Source organism: Argentina anserina, chromosome 7 (genome assembly GCF_933775445.1).
Source record: "Argentina anserina chromosome 7, drPotAnse1.1, whole genome shotgun sequence".
NCBI lineage: Eukaryota > Viridiplantae > Streptophyta > Magnoliopsida > Rosales > Rosaceae > Argentina > Argentina anserina.
The window spans coordinates 7,715,373-7,732,642 of NC_065878.1; the positions used below are offsets into that span (position 1 = coordinate 7,715,373).

General features: G+C 37.7%; 1 protein-coding gene across 1 annotated transcript; it reads right to left on the reverse strand.

Moving 5' to 3' along the window:
- Positions 1-15,142: 15,142 nt before the first annotated feature.
- LOC126803502 (ketol-acid reductoisomerase, chloroplastic-like) lies at positions 15,143-16,166 on the reverse strand. Its single transcript, XM_050531299.1, has 3 exons — positions 16,084-16,166; positions 15,464-15,782; positions 15,143-15,235 (listed from the first exon to the last, which is right to left on the reverse strand). The coding sequence occupies exons 1-3, from the start codon at positions 16,164-16,166 to the stop codon at positions 15,143-15,145; spliced, it is 495 nt and encodes a 164-aa protein (XP_050387256.1).
- Positions 16,167-17,270: the final 1,104 nt, after the last annotated feature.

Consider the following 17,270-nt stretch of genomic DNA (forward strand, 5'->3'; position numbering starts at 1 on the left):
GCTCGTATGAGTAAAATCAAATATAATTCGCATATCAAAATATACGAAAGATCACACAACAACAAATATAAATGCCCTCATGAGTCACTCGTCAGCCCATCTGGTTGACCCAAAGAAATATGAAATAAAACGTTCATGAGGAAATTAAGTAACCCTTCTGGTTACCCAATGCATTTATAATACGGGTACCAAGAACGCTGGTACACATCTGTTACCCCTCTCGTAATACACCGTTGATGTTGGATAGCCACCCGCTACCCAACATCCAAAATACACCGAGTACCCATGAGCAGATAACCACCCGTTACCTCACATGCAGTACTAAGGCAGACAGACTAGAGCTCTAACTGTATCGTAACTTTCGCCCGGCCAAAGGCTAGGTTCCGACTTGCCACACACGTACAATAATCTCACATCATATTGTACCAAAAATCACGTCCGAAGACAAATCACATTTTAACAATCTCAATGTTAAAATCACGTACAATAATCACACATCATATTGTACCACACATCACGTCCGAAGACAAATCACAATTTTTAACATTCTTCATGATAAAATCATGTACAATAATCACTCATCATATTGTACGTTTTAAAACTTTCACGATATCACCACAATAAAACTCATAACAGTATATTATATAGCAAACTATATATATTCGTATTTATTACCATTTATACATTATATACATAGTCCACTATATCCTATACATGTCATATTTCATAAACACCTGAAGAATTACGTACAACATTCTCACATATTCATGCTCAATTTTCCGTCACCGAAATGACTATTTTTAATGAATTAATAACAGTACGTAATTTAATGAACTATATATATAATATGTACTTATTACCATTATACTGTATATATGTAGTCCACTAAATTATATACATGTTATAATTCATTTGATAAACACACTTGCAAAATGTTGAATCACCACGAGGGTAGATTCGTAAATTCAGTGAGATTTTACTCACCTTATTGACTTGAGCGTAATTTCCACAATTCCCGATGCTAATTTCCTTCCCTCGCTTATAGATCACCTTGAAAAGATAAGAAAGGAATTTAGGATCGTTTCGTTAAACCTTTAAATGCCAAAACAGTAATAAACGGTTACTGTTCAGCAATTTTGGTTTATACGAAGTTACTGTTCACTGTTCACTATTCACGATTACTGTACAATACTCAATTAATACGTATTTCTGTACGTATAAGTACTATATACGTATTTCTGTACGTATAAATACTATATACGTATTTCTGTACGTATAAGTACTATATATACGTATTTCTGTACGTATAAATAATATATACGTATTTCTGCACGTATAATTATTATATACGTATTTCTGTACGTATAAATATTAAATACGTATTTCTGTACGTAAAAATAATAATACGTATTTCTGTACGTATAAATATTAATACGTATTTCTGTTCGTATACGTACGATTTAATGTAAATACAAATTCAGTAAATAAAATTTACTAAATTACCCTTTTACAAAATTACTTTTTACATTTACTGAAAGTAATTTATAATTACATTTACCGAAGGTAAAATTTAATTACATTTACCGTAGTAAATAAAAATTACATTTACATTTACCGTACACAGTAAATTACCAAAATACCCCTAACGTAAAACATTTTTACACCGCCGCACGTGGCGGCGCGTGTGGCACACGCGCCACCTCAGGCGGGCCGCGCGTAGGGCCCACGCGCCGAGCCCAAAACGGCGCGTGTGATGGCACCACCGTGCCCAAACTCTTCCCCTCCTCCCCCTCTTCCTTCCTACGGTCCTAGGCAGCCCCTACACCGCCCAACACCTCCACACGCGCCGCCTAGGGCGGCGGTATCCCTATCTCTTCTCCTCCTCCAATCCTCCATCAATTCACCTCCGATTCAAACCAATTTCACAACAAAAATCAACAAAACCAAATAACATCAAGCCCTCACCTAATCGACGTCTTGAGAGTGTCGGTGCCGATCGTGCTTGGGTCAAGACGAGGTGGGGTGCGGCGGTTGGTTCCCCTCCGATTGTAGGTAACGACGCGTGATGCAGCGATGGCCTCCAAGCTTGTCGATGCTCGTGGCAGTGAGGCACGGTGTGGGGGACTCGGGGTTGCTTGCTGCGGAGCTCGCAAGGCCGTAGGGGCGGCGGTGCAAGCCACGATGGACATGGGTGGAGATCGGTGAGGGAGATCGATTCGGAAGAGGGAGGAACCGAGAGAGAGAGAGAGAGAGAGAGAGAGAGAGAGAGTGAGCTCGGGAAGAGATGAGAGGGAGAGAGGACTGAGGGAGGCGGGTGAGTGAGAGGGATGAAAGGGTTTCCACTTATGGGAACCCTAATTGATAACATTCCCTTTTATACCCCCTCCCAAAATCGGAAACTAACTTCCGTCGTTAATAACTTTTACGTACGTCGTCCGATTAGAACGCGTCACATATCCACGAACTCGTATCGACGAGCTCTACAACTTTCGTGAAGGAAGTTTTCGCAACCGATCGACGGAATAAAAGTCGATATAAACGTTACGGAAATGTAACGTTTTTCAATTTAAACGTTCCGAGAACGTTTCCGTTTCTCGTTTACTAACGTCGCAACCAAACACATTCATTCTAATTAGAAATCGAAATTTTATAGAATTCCAAATCAAACTAACATCGTTTAAATTTTAGGGTTATTACAGTTTTCCAAGCTATGAAGTACAAACACGTGCTATAGGCACCGTATTGCGTGTCCGACACGGACACGGACACGCTCGGACACGCACCAAATCATAATAAAAGTGAAAGTGCTTATGGTGAAATTCGAACTTTAGTCATCCAAGGCACTCAACAACTTCTCAACCATTCCAACATATTCAGTTTTTGTTATATTTATGCACATTTTAATATATATATATATATATAAGGAGAGAAACTCGTGATAAAAATAAGAATGCTTGTGGTGGGATTTGAAACTTGGTTGTCCAAGGTACTTATCAAGTCTTTAGCCATTCTAACAAGTTATGTTTTCATCATTTTAATGCACACTTTGACATATATATACATATAAAATTCTAAATACTTTCAAATTTATAAATTAATTTTTTAATAAATATCTATATATATTAAAAATAATATTTAATTAACGTGTTCACCGCGTGTCCGTGTCCAAACAAATTTCTATATGTCATGTCTACGTATCGAATCGTGTCCGTGCTACTTAGTTTCCAAGTAATGTTGCTTTGTTCGTTTTACCTTTTCAGCTTAGGAATTATCCCTCTAATTCTCTAAGTATGAGGCTGCAAAAATTTGCATTAAAAATGATAAGATGAGGTAAGACCGTAAGACTCAGTCTTTTAAACATATACACACATAACTAAACTTAGCACAGGCATGGAGCTATATACCTTGGGGAAAACTTAGAGCGATGAAGACATTAGACATGTATCTAATTTGAATTCAATTCAGCTGTCCAGCAATCCAAGTAATTTTGAAGACCCACCACAATCATACCATTAGATGACTAAGAAATCAAACCAAGAAATCATTTCACCCCTAAATTCGTCGACTCCTTCCCTTCTCCCGTTATTCTCCTTCCTTATATCTGCAGAATTAAAATCGAAATGGAGCCATGGAGGGAGAAAGAAAGAAGCGTTAGTGCTGGACACAGGACACGCAGACCCAAAACCAAAGCCAACTAATTTATGTGCATACCGAGAGAATTTTGATTTTTAGAATCCACGACAGTCAATAAATCCCTCAAGATTGTCGCATTCTAGAATCCTAGTCTTTATGCAGGAGCTTCCTGGTAGAGAAAGAACTAAGCGGGTGAGAGATTTGATGACAGACCTAGTATTGAGAACCTCGAATTGAACATGCAAATACGATTAACATCATCCAACTTATGTTTCCACTCGACTAAATCTTAAAATCCAAAGATTAAGTAGGACATTTCCTCACTTTCTGCGTTGTACTTCACTCACATCAAGGGAACCACTGATCTATGAAAGGAGGCGAGATAACTATCAAAGGAATTCAGATTAAAAAGAGGAACGGAAGATGATATAAGTGTCATAACCCCATTTTTTCTCTCCCTTTCTCCGCACCCGACCTGACTTTTCCGGCCGACTCTGGCGGTTCCAAGCAACCGGGCCAACCCAGATAATTTCGTCTCCTCCTTGCGCGCCTCCTTGTGGTGGTGGATTTTGGAGTAGCACGCCGGTTTCCATGCATCGAAGCCCGGAAGTCGACCCAGATACCCGTCGGTGACCCGGTTGTGTTCTTCAATTTTCCGGCGATCTCCGACGAGTTTAGGCTTCACCACCAGTCTCAAACTTCTTGCCTCAACATTGTCAACAATCCCTGCAAAGGTTCTGAGCTAAATCGAAAGATAAGAACTCGAACCAAGAAATTTCAATTCTAGGGTTCTCGATATGAGATTTTTCGGAAATTCCAAAATTGGAGGTTTTAAGCTTTGATTTAGACTTTGTTGTGCTAGAAAGTTGTTATGAATGTCATTTTAGATTGTGGTGGTGAAATTTGGTGGTTATTGGTGGCGGCCGGTGAACAGTGGCGCCGCATGAACAGTGATCATGAATAGTATTGTAAACCGCGTTCATGAACAATACTTTGTAATCAGTATTTTGTGAACAGGTTTACTAAACAGTCCAGTTGAACAGTGTTTACTAAAACAATAAAACATTAACAGTGTTTTATAAACAGTGTTTAGCTGTACTGAAAATCGTCACCTGATATTTTACGTATCATTTTCTAAGCATTTTATCATGCTATTAGGTGACTGACGAAACGAGTGAGGAAATTACTTTCAGTGTCGTGGAAGTTGCACGCAGGAAATAAGGTAAGTAAACCTCACAATGATCATCATGATCGAAGTAGTATTATAATTATTGAATTTAGTTTGACTTGTCACCATAGTCGTTGCATCACTAGTTTATAAAATTTATTTTAAAAATATGTTTTGGTTTAAATTACATGAACTTGATCGTCTACGGTTCATGGGTAAGTGAAACGCTATTTCAATAAATGATTTTGAAAAAGTTTTGGTGATTATGCGATATGGTGAATGTGAGAAAATCTCACTATGAAGAGCATACCCTTGGTGGTGACTCATATTTACGTTTTCTTAAAAAGATCGAACTATGACATGTATATAATATAGTAGGTTGTGTATGGGTATAAAATGGTAAATATGATACATATATATGAGTTGCAATATTATATACTGTTACGTTCTTATTTCCAAATGAATTATATTGTGGCAACTATATTTATTTTATTTGAGCAAGAGTCACTTGTTATAGTACAATAACATGAGTGGATTGTTATTGTACGTGGTTTTAACATTGAGTTTTGTTAAAATGTTTTATGTCTTCGGACATGTGTTATGTCTTCGGACGTGTTTTTCTGTCTTCAGACCAGTCTTCGGACGTGTTGGCATGTCGGAACCTAGTCTTGGCCGGGCGACAGTTACGATATAGTTAGAGCTCTAGTCTGTCTGCCGATGTATTGCATGAGCGGTAACAGATTGGTTACCAGCTTATGAGTAGTCATATTTTTGGGATTTTTTAGTGACAGATGGGTTGCCAAATGTCCGGCGGTGTACTGCATGAGGGGTAACAGATGAGTACCTAGGTCTCATGAGTACCAGTATTATAAATGTAATTGGGTAAACAGATGGGTTGCCTGATTTCTCATGAGCACTTATATTTTCATATATTATTGGACAACCAGATGAGCCGTCCTGTGACTCATGAGTGCATTTATAATTGAATGTTTCAGTATTTTTCACTTGTATCCTATTTGTGTTATATTGTTGTTTTACTCACACAAGTTGCAAAGTTTACCGAGTTTGTGTTTACAATCCCGGTGCACCTATTCGATGGTGTAGGGGATAGTTCTGCAGGTGTGGATTAGCAGAATTAGAAGATTTTCGCTGAAGATTGTCAAAGATTTTTTTCTACTGTTTGTGGTGAGGATTGAGAGAATTTTACATTTCCATTGGTTGTCTATTATTCAAGTCGACTGAGTCATGATGTGGACTCAGTTTTGATACACTGTTATGATAAGATGATTTCAATATATTTGAGATTGTTTTAGAGTTTTCATGGCTTCGAATTCAAAATTTTATCATTCGAAATTCGGGGTCGTGACAGTTGGTATCAGAGCATATGTTGCGTATTTTGGTGATCTATCAATATCATCCAGGAGTGATGGCCCGACTGCAGCGAATCTCCATCACATGCTCTTCGGTATTGATATGTCACTGGGTACACAATAGTGTTAGGAGCCACACCTTCAGGTTTGGTCCTCTAAATAGAAGTGTTGTGATAATACTTCGATGATTCATCTTCCCTTAAATATCTTGGTTAATAGCGGGACACAGGAGTGGAAGGTACCTTACCAATTTTTGAATACTTTGCTAGAGTAATGTTTGATACGGGAGCATCACACTCTATTATTGCTAGTTTGGTAGTGGAGGTGTTAGAGTTGATTCTTACATCTCTTGGAAGCTCTTTATGTGTCACTTCACCTCTTGGAGTGTCTCGAGTTTGAGAGAATCTGCAAGGCTTTTTCTATCGTGATATGGGGTAGAAAATTCTATGCTCCCTTGATAGTGATTCCGGACCATACCTATGATGTGATCTTAGGAATTGATTGGTTGAGGCCACAACATGCTTGATCGATTGCTTTGACATGGTAGTGTTTTTCCATAATCCCGGGGACCCAGTTTTCGTTATCGTTGCCTCAAGTCGAATAATGCAATGAGAGCAGGAGTCTTGGCACATGTGGAGTTTGTGGATCAGAAGTTGTTATTGCGGACAGTGTTGTGCTATCCGAATATAGTGAGGTGTTTCAAGAGATACCGAGTTTACCTCCTCAGAGAGTTGTCGTTTTCTGCATTGAGGTTGTACCTGGTCTAACACCTGTGTCGAATGCGCCTTATAGGATGGAGCAAAACAAGCTTAAAGAATTGAAAGTGCAGATAGATGGGCTATTGGACCAAGGGTTAATTAGACCTAGTGTTTCACCTTGGGGAGCGCCGATGTTGTTCGTGAAAAAGAAAGATGGGTTCCCTATGGTTGTGTATAGACTATAGGGAAATGAATTAGGTGACCATCAAGTATAGGTATCATTTGCCTATGATTTATGACTTGTTCGATCGCTTAGAAGGGCTACGGTATTCTTTAAGGTGAAGAAGTTACAGGAATGCTAACTGGTTTGAGTAGATAGATTTCCATCAGGGTAGAGACCTATCAAGAAGTCTTGATGGAGAGCGTTGATCCTGCATTGAGGGATATTGAGTGTTCCAATGCTGAGCACTGGATTTTAGCTATGCAACTAATCCAAGTTGAGGCCAATGAGGTTGAAGTATTGTTTTGAAGGTAAGGGATGTGAAGACCATAGGTTGGAGGTGTTTGTCGAAATTTTTTGTGACAAGCATTTCTAACATTATTGGTAAGGGAGTGGTAGGGTGTGTGATACATCCTTAATGCGTTGATGCAATTATTGAGTTGAGATTCACATTATGTCGCTGTTGTGTTTCACCTTGTTTTGGTTGGGCCATAGACAATTGATGTTACTCATTGTTCTTGGATGACCAAGAAATCTAAGGTGTTGTGGAAATTTCATTTATGGTGTCATGATTTAATTATTTGCTAGATGAGCATTTAATTGAGAACGCTAATCTGTCATTAATTAATCATTTGTCTGGTGTTGAGAATTGGATCGTGGCTATGCCACTGATCCAAATGAGACACTGCGGTGAAGTAATTCTATTGAAGGTAAGGAATGAGATGGCCTTAGCTTAGTGGTGTTTTAACGAATTTTTCGTGACAAACACCTTCTAACTATGGTAAAGGAGTGGTTGAGGACCGAATTTTTCTTTCAAGTACAAATGGTGTTTAGTGTTGGAGACTTGGAGGCTTAGTTCTCTCCATGCATCAGGTTGTTTATTGTTGGATAAGGAGATGTTAACTCAAGAGTTCAACAAATGGCTAAATTTTACGATAAGGGAGTGATCCTTTAATTGCTGCTGGCAGAGCATTTATTTTGGCCAAATGCTTTGGCAATTGAGCATGAGCATTTGATTTCTCAAAATAATTAGGTGGCCATTAAGGGTTTTTGATGAAAGTAAAAGAAACAATTGTATAGAGTGGTGGTGCAGCGATAATTTTGGGTGAGTCTGGAAGAGATGGTGGACTCAATATCATGTTTCTGTTGAAGTGGTTACTGAACTTATTAGTACTACAACTGTGTGGAAACTAATACTTTAGATGATGCCACTGTGGTATTTGTGTGGGGCCATGTGTCATGCCTTTGAGGCATGGATGAAGCAGGGTAGTAAGGTATGTCTCAGTGTGGTCGTGTTAGGATTTGTGCTGTAAAGTCCACCTAATTTTCATGTTTCACTATCGGTAGATAAATATCTTCCTTATTTGTCTTGCAAATTATGGTATACCACTCATAGAACCATGTAGTTGTAATTGATTTCCGACTGTAAAAATTGGTGAGGGTGGTAGGATGCGTGATGCGTCTCTCTTGTGGTGGCGGTAGAGGTTCTCTACTGTCTTGTGTGTGTGTTAGTCGTTTCTCTAGTGAACTGTTCGAGAGTAATTCTTAGTCCAAGGTGGTGATCTATTGTGGTCGTGGACTCATTGAGTTAAGATTCTTATCGTGTTGCCATTACAAATAAGGTGTTGTGTGGGCATCATGCACGACAACTTTTGTGATTTATAATGAGAGGATCATGAAAGGAGATTGTTTGTTGATTAGAAGGAATGGTAGGTTCGTGATTCTAGCGATGCATTGTGGTGAAGTCATGAAGGTATTGTCGTGGATAAAACACGCTTCCTTGAAAACCAATGTGTGTGATGTAAGTAGTAGGCATGTGTTAATCATTGATTTGACTCATGTTAGATGTCGAGAGTTTTTTACCATGCTTAGTGGTAGGGGCTAGTTCATGACGCGAATAGTGTTTGTTAATCGCAAGGGAGTGGTGAATTAGACAAGAGGGTATGTTGACGTCTCTATGTCGAGAACATCATTATATTTCAGGAGGATCATTATATTTTTCGTGGCTCACATGTGGCTATTAATGTTAGGACATGTGACAGTTGGTCTGTTTGGAAGAAGTTGGAGGTATGAGTAATTGAATACAAAAATGGTCCAATAGACTTGGAAATTTCGGTTTCTAAGACTTGATAGTGACATAGTGTAAATAGAAATTATGTAGTGTTGATGTGGGAGACCACTTAACCTCGAAACCTCATTTTTCAATACCGTAGTGAGATATGTTAGAGAACAGAAGTCACCTCTAAGATTCGTTGAACTTTTTTGAAAGTTGGTGACATTCAAGACAATGATGTCTAACTTATCTCCTAAATGTCCTACCGTGCAATATGTTCATTTAAACTTATCTTGCCCTTAAAAGAAGACTATTAGAGTGGCGCCGTGTGACCATTTAGTTGAAGGGCTCACCTATAGTGGGGTGGTGAGAGTGGGCAGGAAGAGAAGTTGACATCGAGAGTACGCTGGACTCTACGGGAGAAAGATTTAGATACTTATTGTATGCTATGTGCATATTCTAAGGTTGTACATCCTTGCACTCAATGTGTGTTATATAAGTAAATGCGGTTATGATATGTTGGAATTTGGTTGAATAGTGAAGTTTATTTCTAGATTCGTCTTATTTCTTAAGGGTCTTGTTCTGCAGAACATCTTGTTTTGAGTTGTGGTTCTCCTTGAGGGGTGTTATTATGCTCATTGTTAACTTTCATTTTCAGACACGATGAAGTTGTATAACACCATGATTGAAGAAAAGTGAGTTGTGATCGTCTCGTGGAGGTATCATAAAGAGGAAAATTATTGGGGAAGGTGAATCGAAATTTTAGGAAGAAGTTAAGAATTAGTCGCTGAGTAGTGCGCTAAAATTTCGGGACGAAACTTCTTTAACGGGGGTGGAATGTCATAACCCTTTTTTTCTCCCCCTTTCTTTGCACCCGCGCCTTTAGAGGCGAAAATTTCCTTCCGACCTGACCGAAATCTGGCCGACCCGACGTGACTTTTCCGGCCAACTCCGGCGGTTTCAGGCGACCGGGCCAACCCAGATAGCTGCGTCTCCTCCTTGCGCGCCTCCCTATGGTGGTGGATCGTGGAGTAGCACGCTGGTTTCCACGCATCGAAGCCTGGTAGTCGACCCGGATACCCGTCGGTGACCCGGTTGTGTTCTTCACTTTTTTGGCGATCTCCGGCGAGTTTAGGCTTCACCACCGGTCTCAAACTCGTTCTCTCAACATCATCAACAACCCATGCAAAAATTTTGAGCTAAGTCAAAAGGTAAGAACTCCAACCAATAAATTTTAATGCTATGGTTCTTGATTTGGAATTTTTCGGAAATTCTAAAATTAGAGGTTTTAAGCTTTGATTTATACTTTGTTGTGAACTAGAAAATTGTTATGAATGTCATTTAGATTGTCGTGGTGAAATGTGGTGGTCATTGGTGGCGGTCAGTGAACAGTGGCATCACATGAACAGTGTGTAATGAATAGTACTGTAAACATTTATCATGAACAATACTCTGTAAAAACAGTAAACATGAACAGTATTCTGTGCATAGTAAAGTAGACAGTTTTCTGTGAGCATTGTTTACCAAAACTGTGAATTTGAACAGTGTTTACTTAAAAAGTAAAACATAAACAATGTTTTGTGAACAAGTTTTATAAACAGCGTTTAGCTGTACTAAAAAGCGTCACCTAATATTTTATGTATCATTTTCTAAGTATTTTATCATGCTATTAGGTGACTGACGAAACGAGTGACGAAATTACTTTTAGTGGCGTGGAAGTTGCACGCATGAAATAAGGTGAGTAAACCTCAAAATGATCATCATGATCGAAGTAGTATTATAATTATTGAATTTAGTTTGAGTTGTCACCATAGTCGTTGCATCACTAGTTTATAAAAAAACATTTAAAAATATGTTTTGGTTTAAATTACATGAACTTGATCGTATACGGTTCATGGGTAAGTGAAACGCTATTTTAATAAATGATTGTGATTATGCACTATGGTGAATGTAAGAAAATCTCACTATGAAGAGCTTACCCTTGGTGGTGACTCATATTTACGTTTTCTTAAAAAGATCGAACTATGACATGTATATAATATAGTGAGTTGTGTATGTGTATAAAATGGTGAATATGATACATATATATGAGTTGCTATATTATATATTGTTACGTTCTTATTTCCAAATGAATTATATTGTGCCAACTATATATATTTTATTTGAGCAAGAGTCGCTTGTTGTAGTACAATAACATGGGTGGATTGTTATTGTACGTGGTTTTAACATTGAGTTTTGTTAAAACGTTTTCTGTCTTCGGACGTGTGTTATGTCTTCGAACGTGTTTTTCTGTTTTCGGACCAGTCTTCAGACATGTTGGCATGTCGGAACCTAGCCTTGGCTGTGCGACAGTTACGATTCAGTTAGAGCTCTAGTATGGCTGCCGGTGTACTGGCATGAGAGGTAACAAATGGGTTACCGGCTTATGGGTACCCATATTTTTGGATATTGGGTAACATATGGGTTGTCCAATGTCTGGTGGCATACTGCATGAGGGGTAACAGATGAGTACCTGGGTCTCATGAGTACCCGTATTATAAATGTATTTGGGTAAACAGATGGGTTGTCCGATTTTTCATGAGCACTTATATTTTCAGATATTATTGGACAACCAAAGGGGCCGTCTTGTGACTCATGAGTACATTTGTGTTATACTGTTGGTTTACTCATACGAGCTGCAAAACTTACCGGGGTTGTGTTTACAATCCCGGTGCACCTATTCGATTGTGTAGAGGATAGTTCTACAGGTTTGGATTAGCAAAATTAAAGGGCTTTCGCTGAAGATTGTCGATGATTTCTTTGTACTGTTTGTGGTGAGGATTTAGTGAATTTTACATTTCCATTGGTTGTGTATTATTCAAGTCGACTGAGTCATGATGTGGACTCAGTTTCGATACATTGTTATGATAAGATGATTTCAATATATTTGAGATTGTTTTAGACTTCTCAAATTTCGAATTCGAAATTTTATCATTCGAAATTCGGGGCCGTAACAATAAGATCATTAACTATTAAGATATCTAGCCAGTCATCGAAAAAAGATATCTAGCCATCCCCGCGATCATCATAAGATCCGACGATATACTTGAAATAGACAGCCAACGAAGATACCGAAAAGGTGGAGGGCGAAAGAGAGGGGTAAACTTGTCTTTGTCCCGTCAGTTCGGCTCGGCTCGAGCCAACACGGCTCTTTAGCCAATAAACAGTGCATTGGGAAATAGTATATAGGAAATTTGCGAAGCGAAACCGTAAAACCAAACCAAACCAGTAGTTAAGACTTAAGGGGTTAAGACACTACCCTTGTGTTTAGGCTTTTAGTTGTAAGCAAAGCATTACTATGAGTCTATAACTAGACTGCATTAAAAAGTGAGGGGATTAAATAATCGGAAGTCTGAGTCATAGATTGGTTTGCTTATCTGATTTTCAGTAAGTTGAGATATCTTTCACGAAGTAAATGCAATAAAACCTTTATAAAGTAATAAGTTCGGATGAGACAATTTATTATTTTAGCGAAATATTAATATATCGATAAATTAAAAATATCAAAATTTATCGATTAATTAATAATTTATTAATTTATCAAGATATAATAAATATTTTCTTTCACTTTTTCAAAGAAAAAAGAGTTTTACTTTTTGTTCATGCAACACATTGTCCCATTAAAAAAAACAAATTGTTGGATTTATCATGGACACTGTTATTTAAAAATATTATGTTGTTATATTTATTGTATTATTTTATTTGATGATAATTGAATCAACAAAATTCTTCAATGACATGGGATAAATGTATATAAATTATGTCATTATTAACTTATATATTCGATGGGTCTATATGAATTCTCAAATTTCTATTATTTTACAAATTTAGCGAAATATTAATTAAGCACGTTAACCCCGAGTTGGAACCGAAAAATATATATATTATTTTAGCGAAGTTATTAATTAATCGGATATTAATTTAACGAGATTATACTGTAGTGTAGCACATAAACTTACTCACCTTGTTAATTATTTGTCAGTTAATGGGATTTTGTTAAATGAGACACTTGTTATTATTTAAGATGTTCGCAACGAGGATTAATGTAATAATTTTATTATTGTAGCACATGGTTTAAGTCTTATGATATAATAAATAGAACTGGACATGGAGTTGAGCCAAACAAGTATGTTTGGGGTAGACAACGAATGTAAATGTTGATTTATATTGTAACACTTATCAAGCCTTGCATGCATGGCTATTTAGTACTAGCTAGTCTTTGTAGCAATATTACGAGCTAGTTGAATTACTTGCCGTAATCGGAGAGGGCAGATGCAATGGAGTTTTCATTAGTTCATGAGTGCCATACAGTATGCGGTAGATTAATTATAACTCATGTAATTAAGCTCTCACGCCACAGGAACACTTACAATCCCTTCTCTTTTTTTGTTCCCAACTTTGTAAATTTCGGAAGTTCATACACAAAATGCTAACTTACCCAACCAAATTAAGTTCCAAGAGCCGCAAGCATGTAGAAGAAAAAAAGCCCTGACATTGACATATATATCATAGCCAATATCACATCATGATCAAATCGAGATCGATGATCACACAAGCTAAGGAATTCCGGCCATCAACGTCGCCTGAAGAAATGTGCGTAGTCCAAAGCATTACAATTGCCACATTGATTATTGGAAACTGAAGATACCAAAAAAAAAAATCAAAACATAAACACATGAAATTAGTTCCTTGTCCATTATGCATGCAAGATGCATCTCCCTAAATTTAGTACGGTGACTATGCGCTACCAAAACGTCCATGACCACCGCCATAATCACTCTCCCCTTGCTATTACGAGGAGTACGCGTTGTAAACTTTTAGTAATATTTGGTTTACCTGCAGGGATTCATGAGCCTTGGCCGGAACTTGCAGCCAGGAAAGCGACCCTAATATTCTGTCTGCTGAACTATTGTTCTTCAATGCCAGTAAGTCGTGATCATATGGAAGAAGGAACGTATCCCTATTCACCACTTCAGTACCGTTCTAGTATATCCAGGGATGGAACCAGGATTTAGACATGAGGGGAGTCCAAGTCCAAAATATAAGAATTAAATGTATCGTTATTAAAAACTTTTAGTATGTTAAACTTATTAGACATCCTATAATAAAACAATTTAGTGATATAGATAGCTAGGATGATGAACTACGAAATATTCAAATCTCGACAACATTTCAATATTTATTATTATAAATTAGTATCATTAGTGCACATTAGTACTATAAATATGAATTGTATCTTTATTTTCTCTTTTTCTTGTTGCTAATTATACCGATAAAGGGGGTTCAGTTGTTGCATATAGACCAAATTTCTTACAATTTTACAAGGTATGTAGTGATTAAGTGCAAAGTTCACAGACGCAAGAGGGGTCCGGACCCCTTCATGCTATAAGGTGGTTCCGCCCCTGAGTATATCTAAGTGTGGCTTTGATTTGTAACTTGAATAGTAAACTTGCATCTTGAATATATAATGCTTAGCAGGTAGTGGCGGATCCATGAAATTTTTTAAGCCAGGGCGAAAAGTATATGTTACTTGAGCAGGTCCTTGTATACAAGAAAGTTATTAAGAGTTCTTGTGTTAGTAAACTATTAGTCATTTTACACAAGTGACACAGAACAATGAAAAAAAATACTATTGAAAAGAGGCACCATCAAATACATATATCATACATAGAGTGCATAAGAAAACATCTAGTCGTACTGTCGTACAAGAGCAACAATACAATATAAAGCCACTAAAACTATACACAAAAGCCATGTTGTTTTTTAAATTCTCAATTAACAAAAGCTAGTGTTGCTGATTTCACTTTCCAAACTTAATAATCAGTAAGAAATCAAGATATTCTAATGAGCAACGCAAACATCCACCACCATTCAAGTAAACACACAACAAACACTTTTAAACAAATAAAGTGACACCATTTGACAATTAGCTGAAAATAATCGAGAGAGAAATTCATTCACCTAAGAACCCCTACCGATAACAACGATATGCTTGATCCCCTTGAAGGCATCCGACAGCAAATGGAACAAGTCCCTTCCTCCTTTCATGAAATACTGCAATCAATATCAACCCAAATAACATATATCAGACACTACAAACATATATCAACCCAAATAAGATAATCACAACAAGTTTATGTTAACAATAACTAAACTGTTTTGCTCACAATGCACTATTTTTCGATACTCAAGTTCTAATTAAACTAAAATTCGATAAGTGATTTAGTAAGAGTGTAAGACCAATTATGAAACACTGAAATAGAGATAGAGAGAGAGCAAGACCTCATCGTGACCAGCGAGGTTGATCTTCTCCTTCTTGAAAACAGAGGTCTCGAAATTAAGCAACAGAGGCGTCGTAATCGCCGGCACTGACACCATACGAGCTCCGAGAGTGAAGCCGCTGGCGCCATTAGCAGCAGCAGTAGTGCGAGTGGCTCTGGCTCGGAGAGGGTTGAGAGACTTGGAGACGGAAGAGGAGAAGGCGAGAGTGGAGGGAGCCGTGTAGGTTTTGGAGGCGGCGATGGCGGAGGAAGACGGTGGAGCGGTGAGGGATGGAGTCATGGAGAGAAGGAGGAAGTGGCAGCTGCCATTGTTTTTTGACCTGGAAGAAGAAAAGTGAGGGCGAAGTCATGAAACCAAAACTCCTAAGGAGTTGATAAGTTGTCCCCACTCCCCATTATTTTTTTCTTTTTTTTTAGTTACAAATGAAAGGACGTTGTTTTGGGTTCTCAACGTCGTCTTTTGGGCAAAAAGTAGAGACAACAAAAAAAAACGCGCGGTTGCGCCGTACCTCCATCTATCGCCGGATTCTACCATTTTATAGGGTTTTTCTCAGAAAAACTTCATACTTTATGCATGACATCTCGAACCCAACCTAGGCAGCTGCCTAGGCTCGCCCACACGTGGATCCGCCACTGTTAGCAGGTATGTCGTCCCGCATTTGGGAGGCCTCATCAGTTCCAACTTCCAACCGAGGATTGGCCATTGGCAAAAAAAAAAAACTAGCTTTGATTGACCTCTTCAGTTATATCGAGTTCTTGAACAAAAAGTGATGTGGTAGAAGTTTATGACAGAGATTATAGTAATTCAACTTATAAAACCAGGCAGAACCCAACTATGATTAGACTATGGAATAATGTAGCATAATTAAGTACAATCCAACTATGATTAGGAATTAATTGAAACTAATTAATTTAAGGAAAACACATAGTCTAACTAGCTGGGTACGTTGCTACCCAACCAGAACTAATACGTTTAATTAGCAAACTACTATTACATCTACAGTATATATCAATGGTTAAGAGCTAAAGCAGGTGGAAGAACAAAGTTGAGTGCTACGAGCATATATATATATATATATATATTCTATTAATAAAGTAGATTAGAATGGTTAAAATTTTAAAGTGTCAAAATTACTCTTAGTCTATCAAGATCTACTTATTCTTTAATTAAGATCGAATGGATAAGATAGTAATTGAGCAAACATTAGTAAAAACTCAACTCATGAGAGAAAGGAAAATTGGCAAAAATATTTCCACACGAGGCAAGGGGAGCACTACCATGGTAATCATGGATTTTGTGGATTTAAGTACAAATAGTGAGATTTCACCCGTACGGTTTCATGTCAAAGTTATTATATCTTCTATTACTGTAAACTCATATGGTTAAATTTTTGAATTACAAAAAAAACTCATAGTGTATTAATTTTTATAAAACTGAATCTAATGTGTAAATGATATTATCGTAATTTAGACACCAAAATGAAATCAAATCACTCAGAAGATTGTAGGAAAGTAGAGAAGAAACTGAGCATTTGCACACGCGTAGGCGAATGTAGAAATGTTAGTATATATAAATGGCAATGATATCAAAATGATGGAAGCACAGGGAAAGCTAGGGCAAACTTCCAACTGGTACACCGCCCAACTAGACAATATAAGGATCCAAAAATGTCATTTTATAACCTTCCAAAATCGGAAACTAAACTTCAATTGCTAATAACTTTCACATACGACATCCGATTAAGGCGTACCGCGTGTCCATGAACTCGTATCGACGAACTCTACGACTTTCGTGACGGAATAAAAGT

Excerpts from the sequence above, each read along its gene's own strand:
- LOC126803502 (XM_050531299.1), bottom strand. The coding sequence starts at position 16,166 with ATGGCCAATCCTCGGTTGGAAGTTGGAACTGATGAGGCCTCCCAAATG. Across the intron at positions 15,783-16,083 it reads GCTAACAGTGGCGGATCCAC|GTCAAAAAACAATGGCAGCT; the intron begins GTGTGGGCGAGC and ends TTCTTCTTCCAG. Across the intron at positions 15,236-15,463 it reads ACCTCGCTGGTCACGATGAG|TATTTCATGAAAGGAGGAAG; the intron begins GTCTTGCTCTCT and ends TATTGATTGCAG.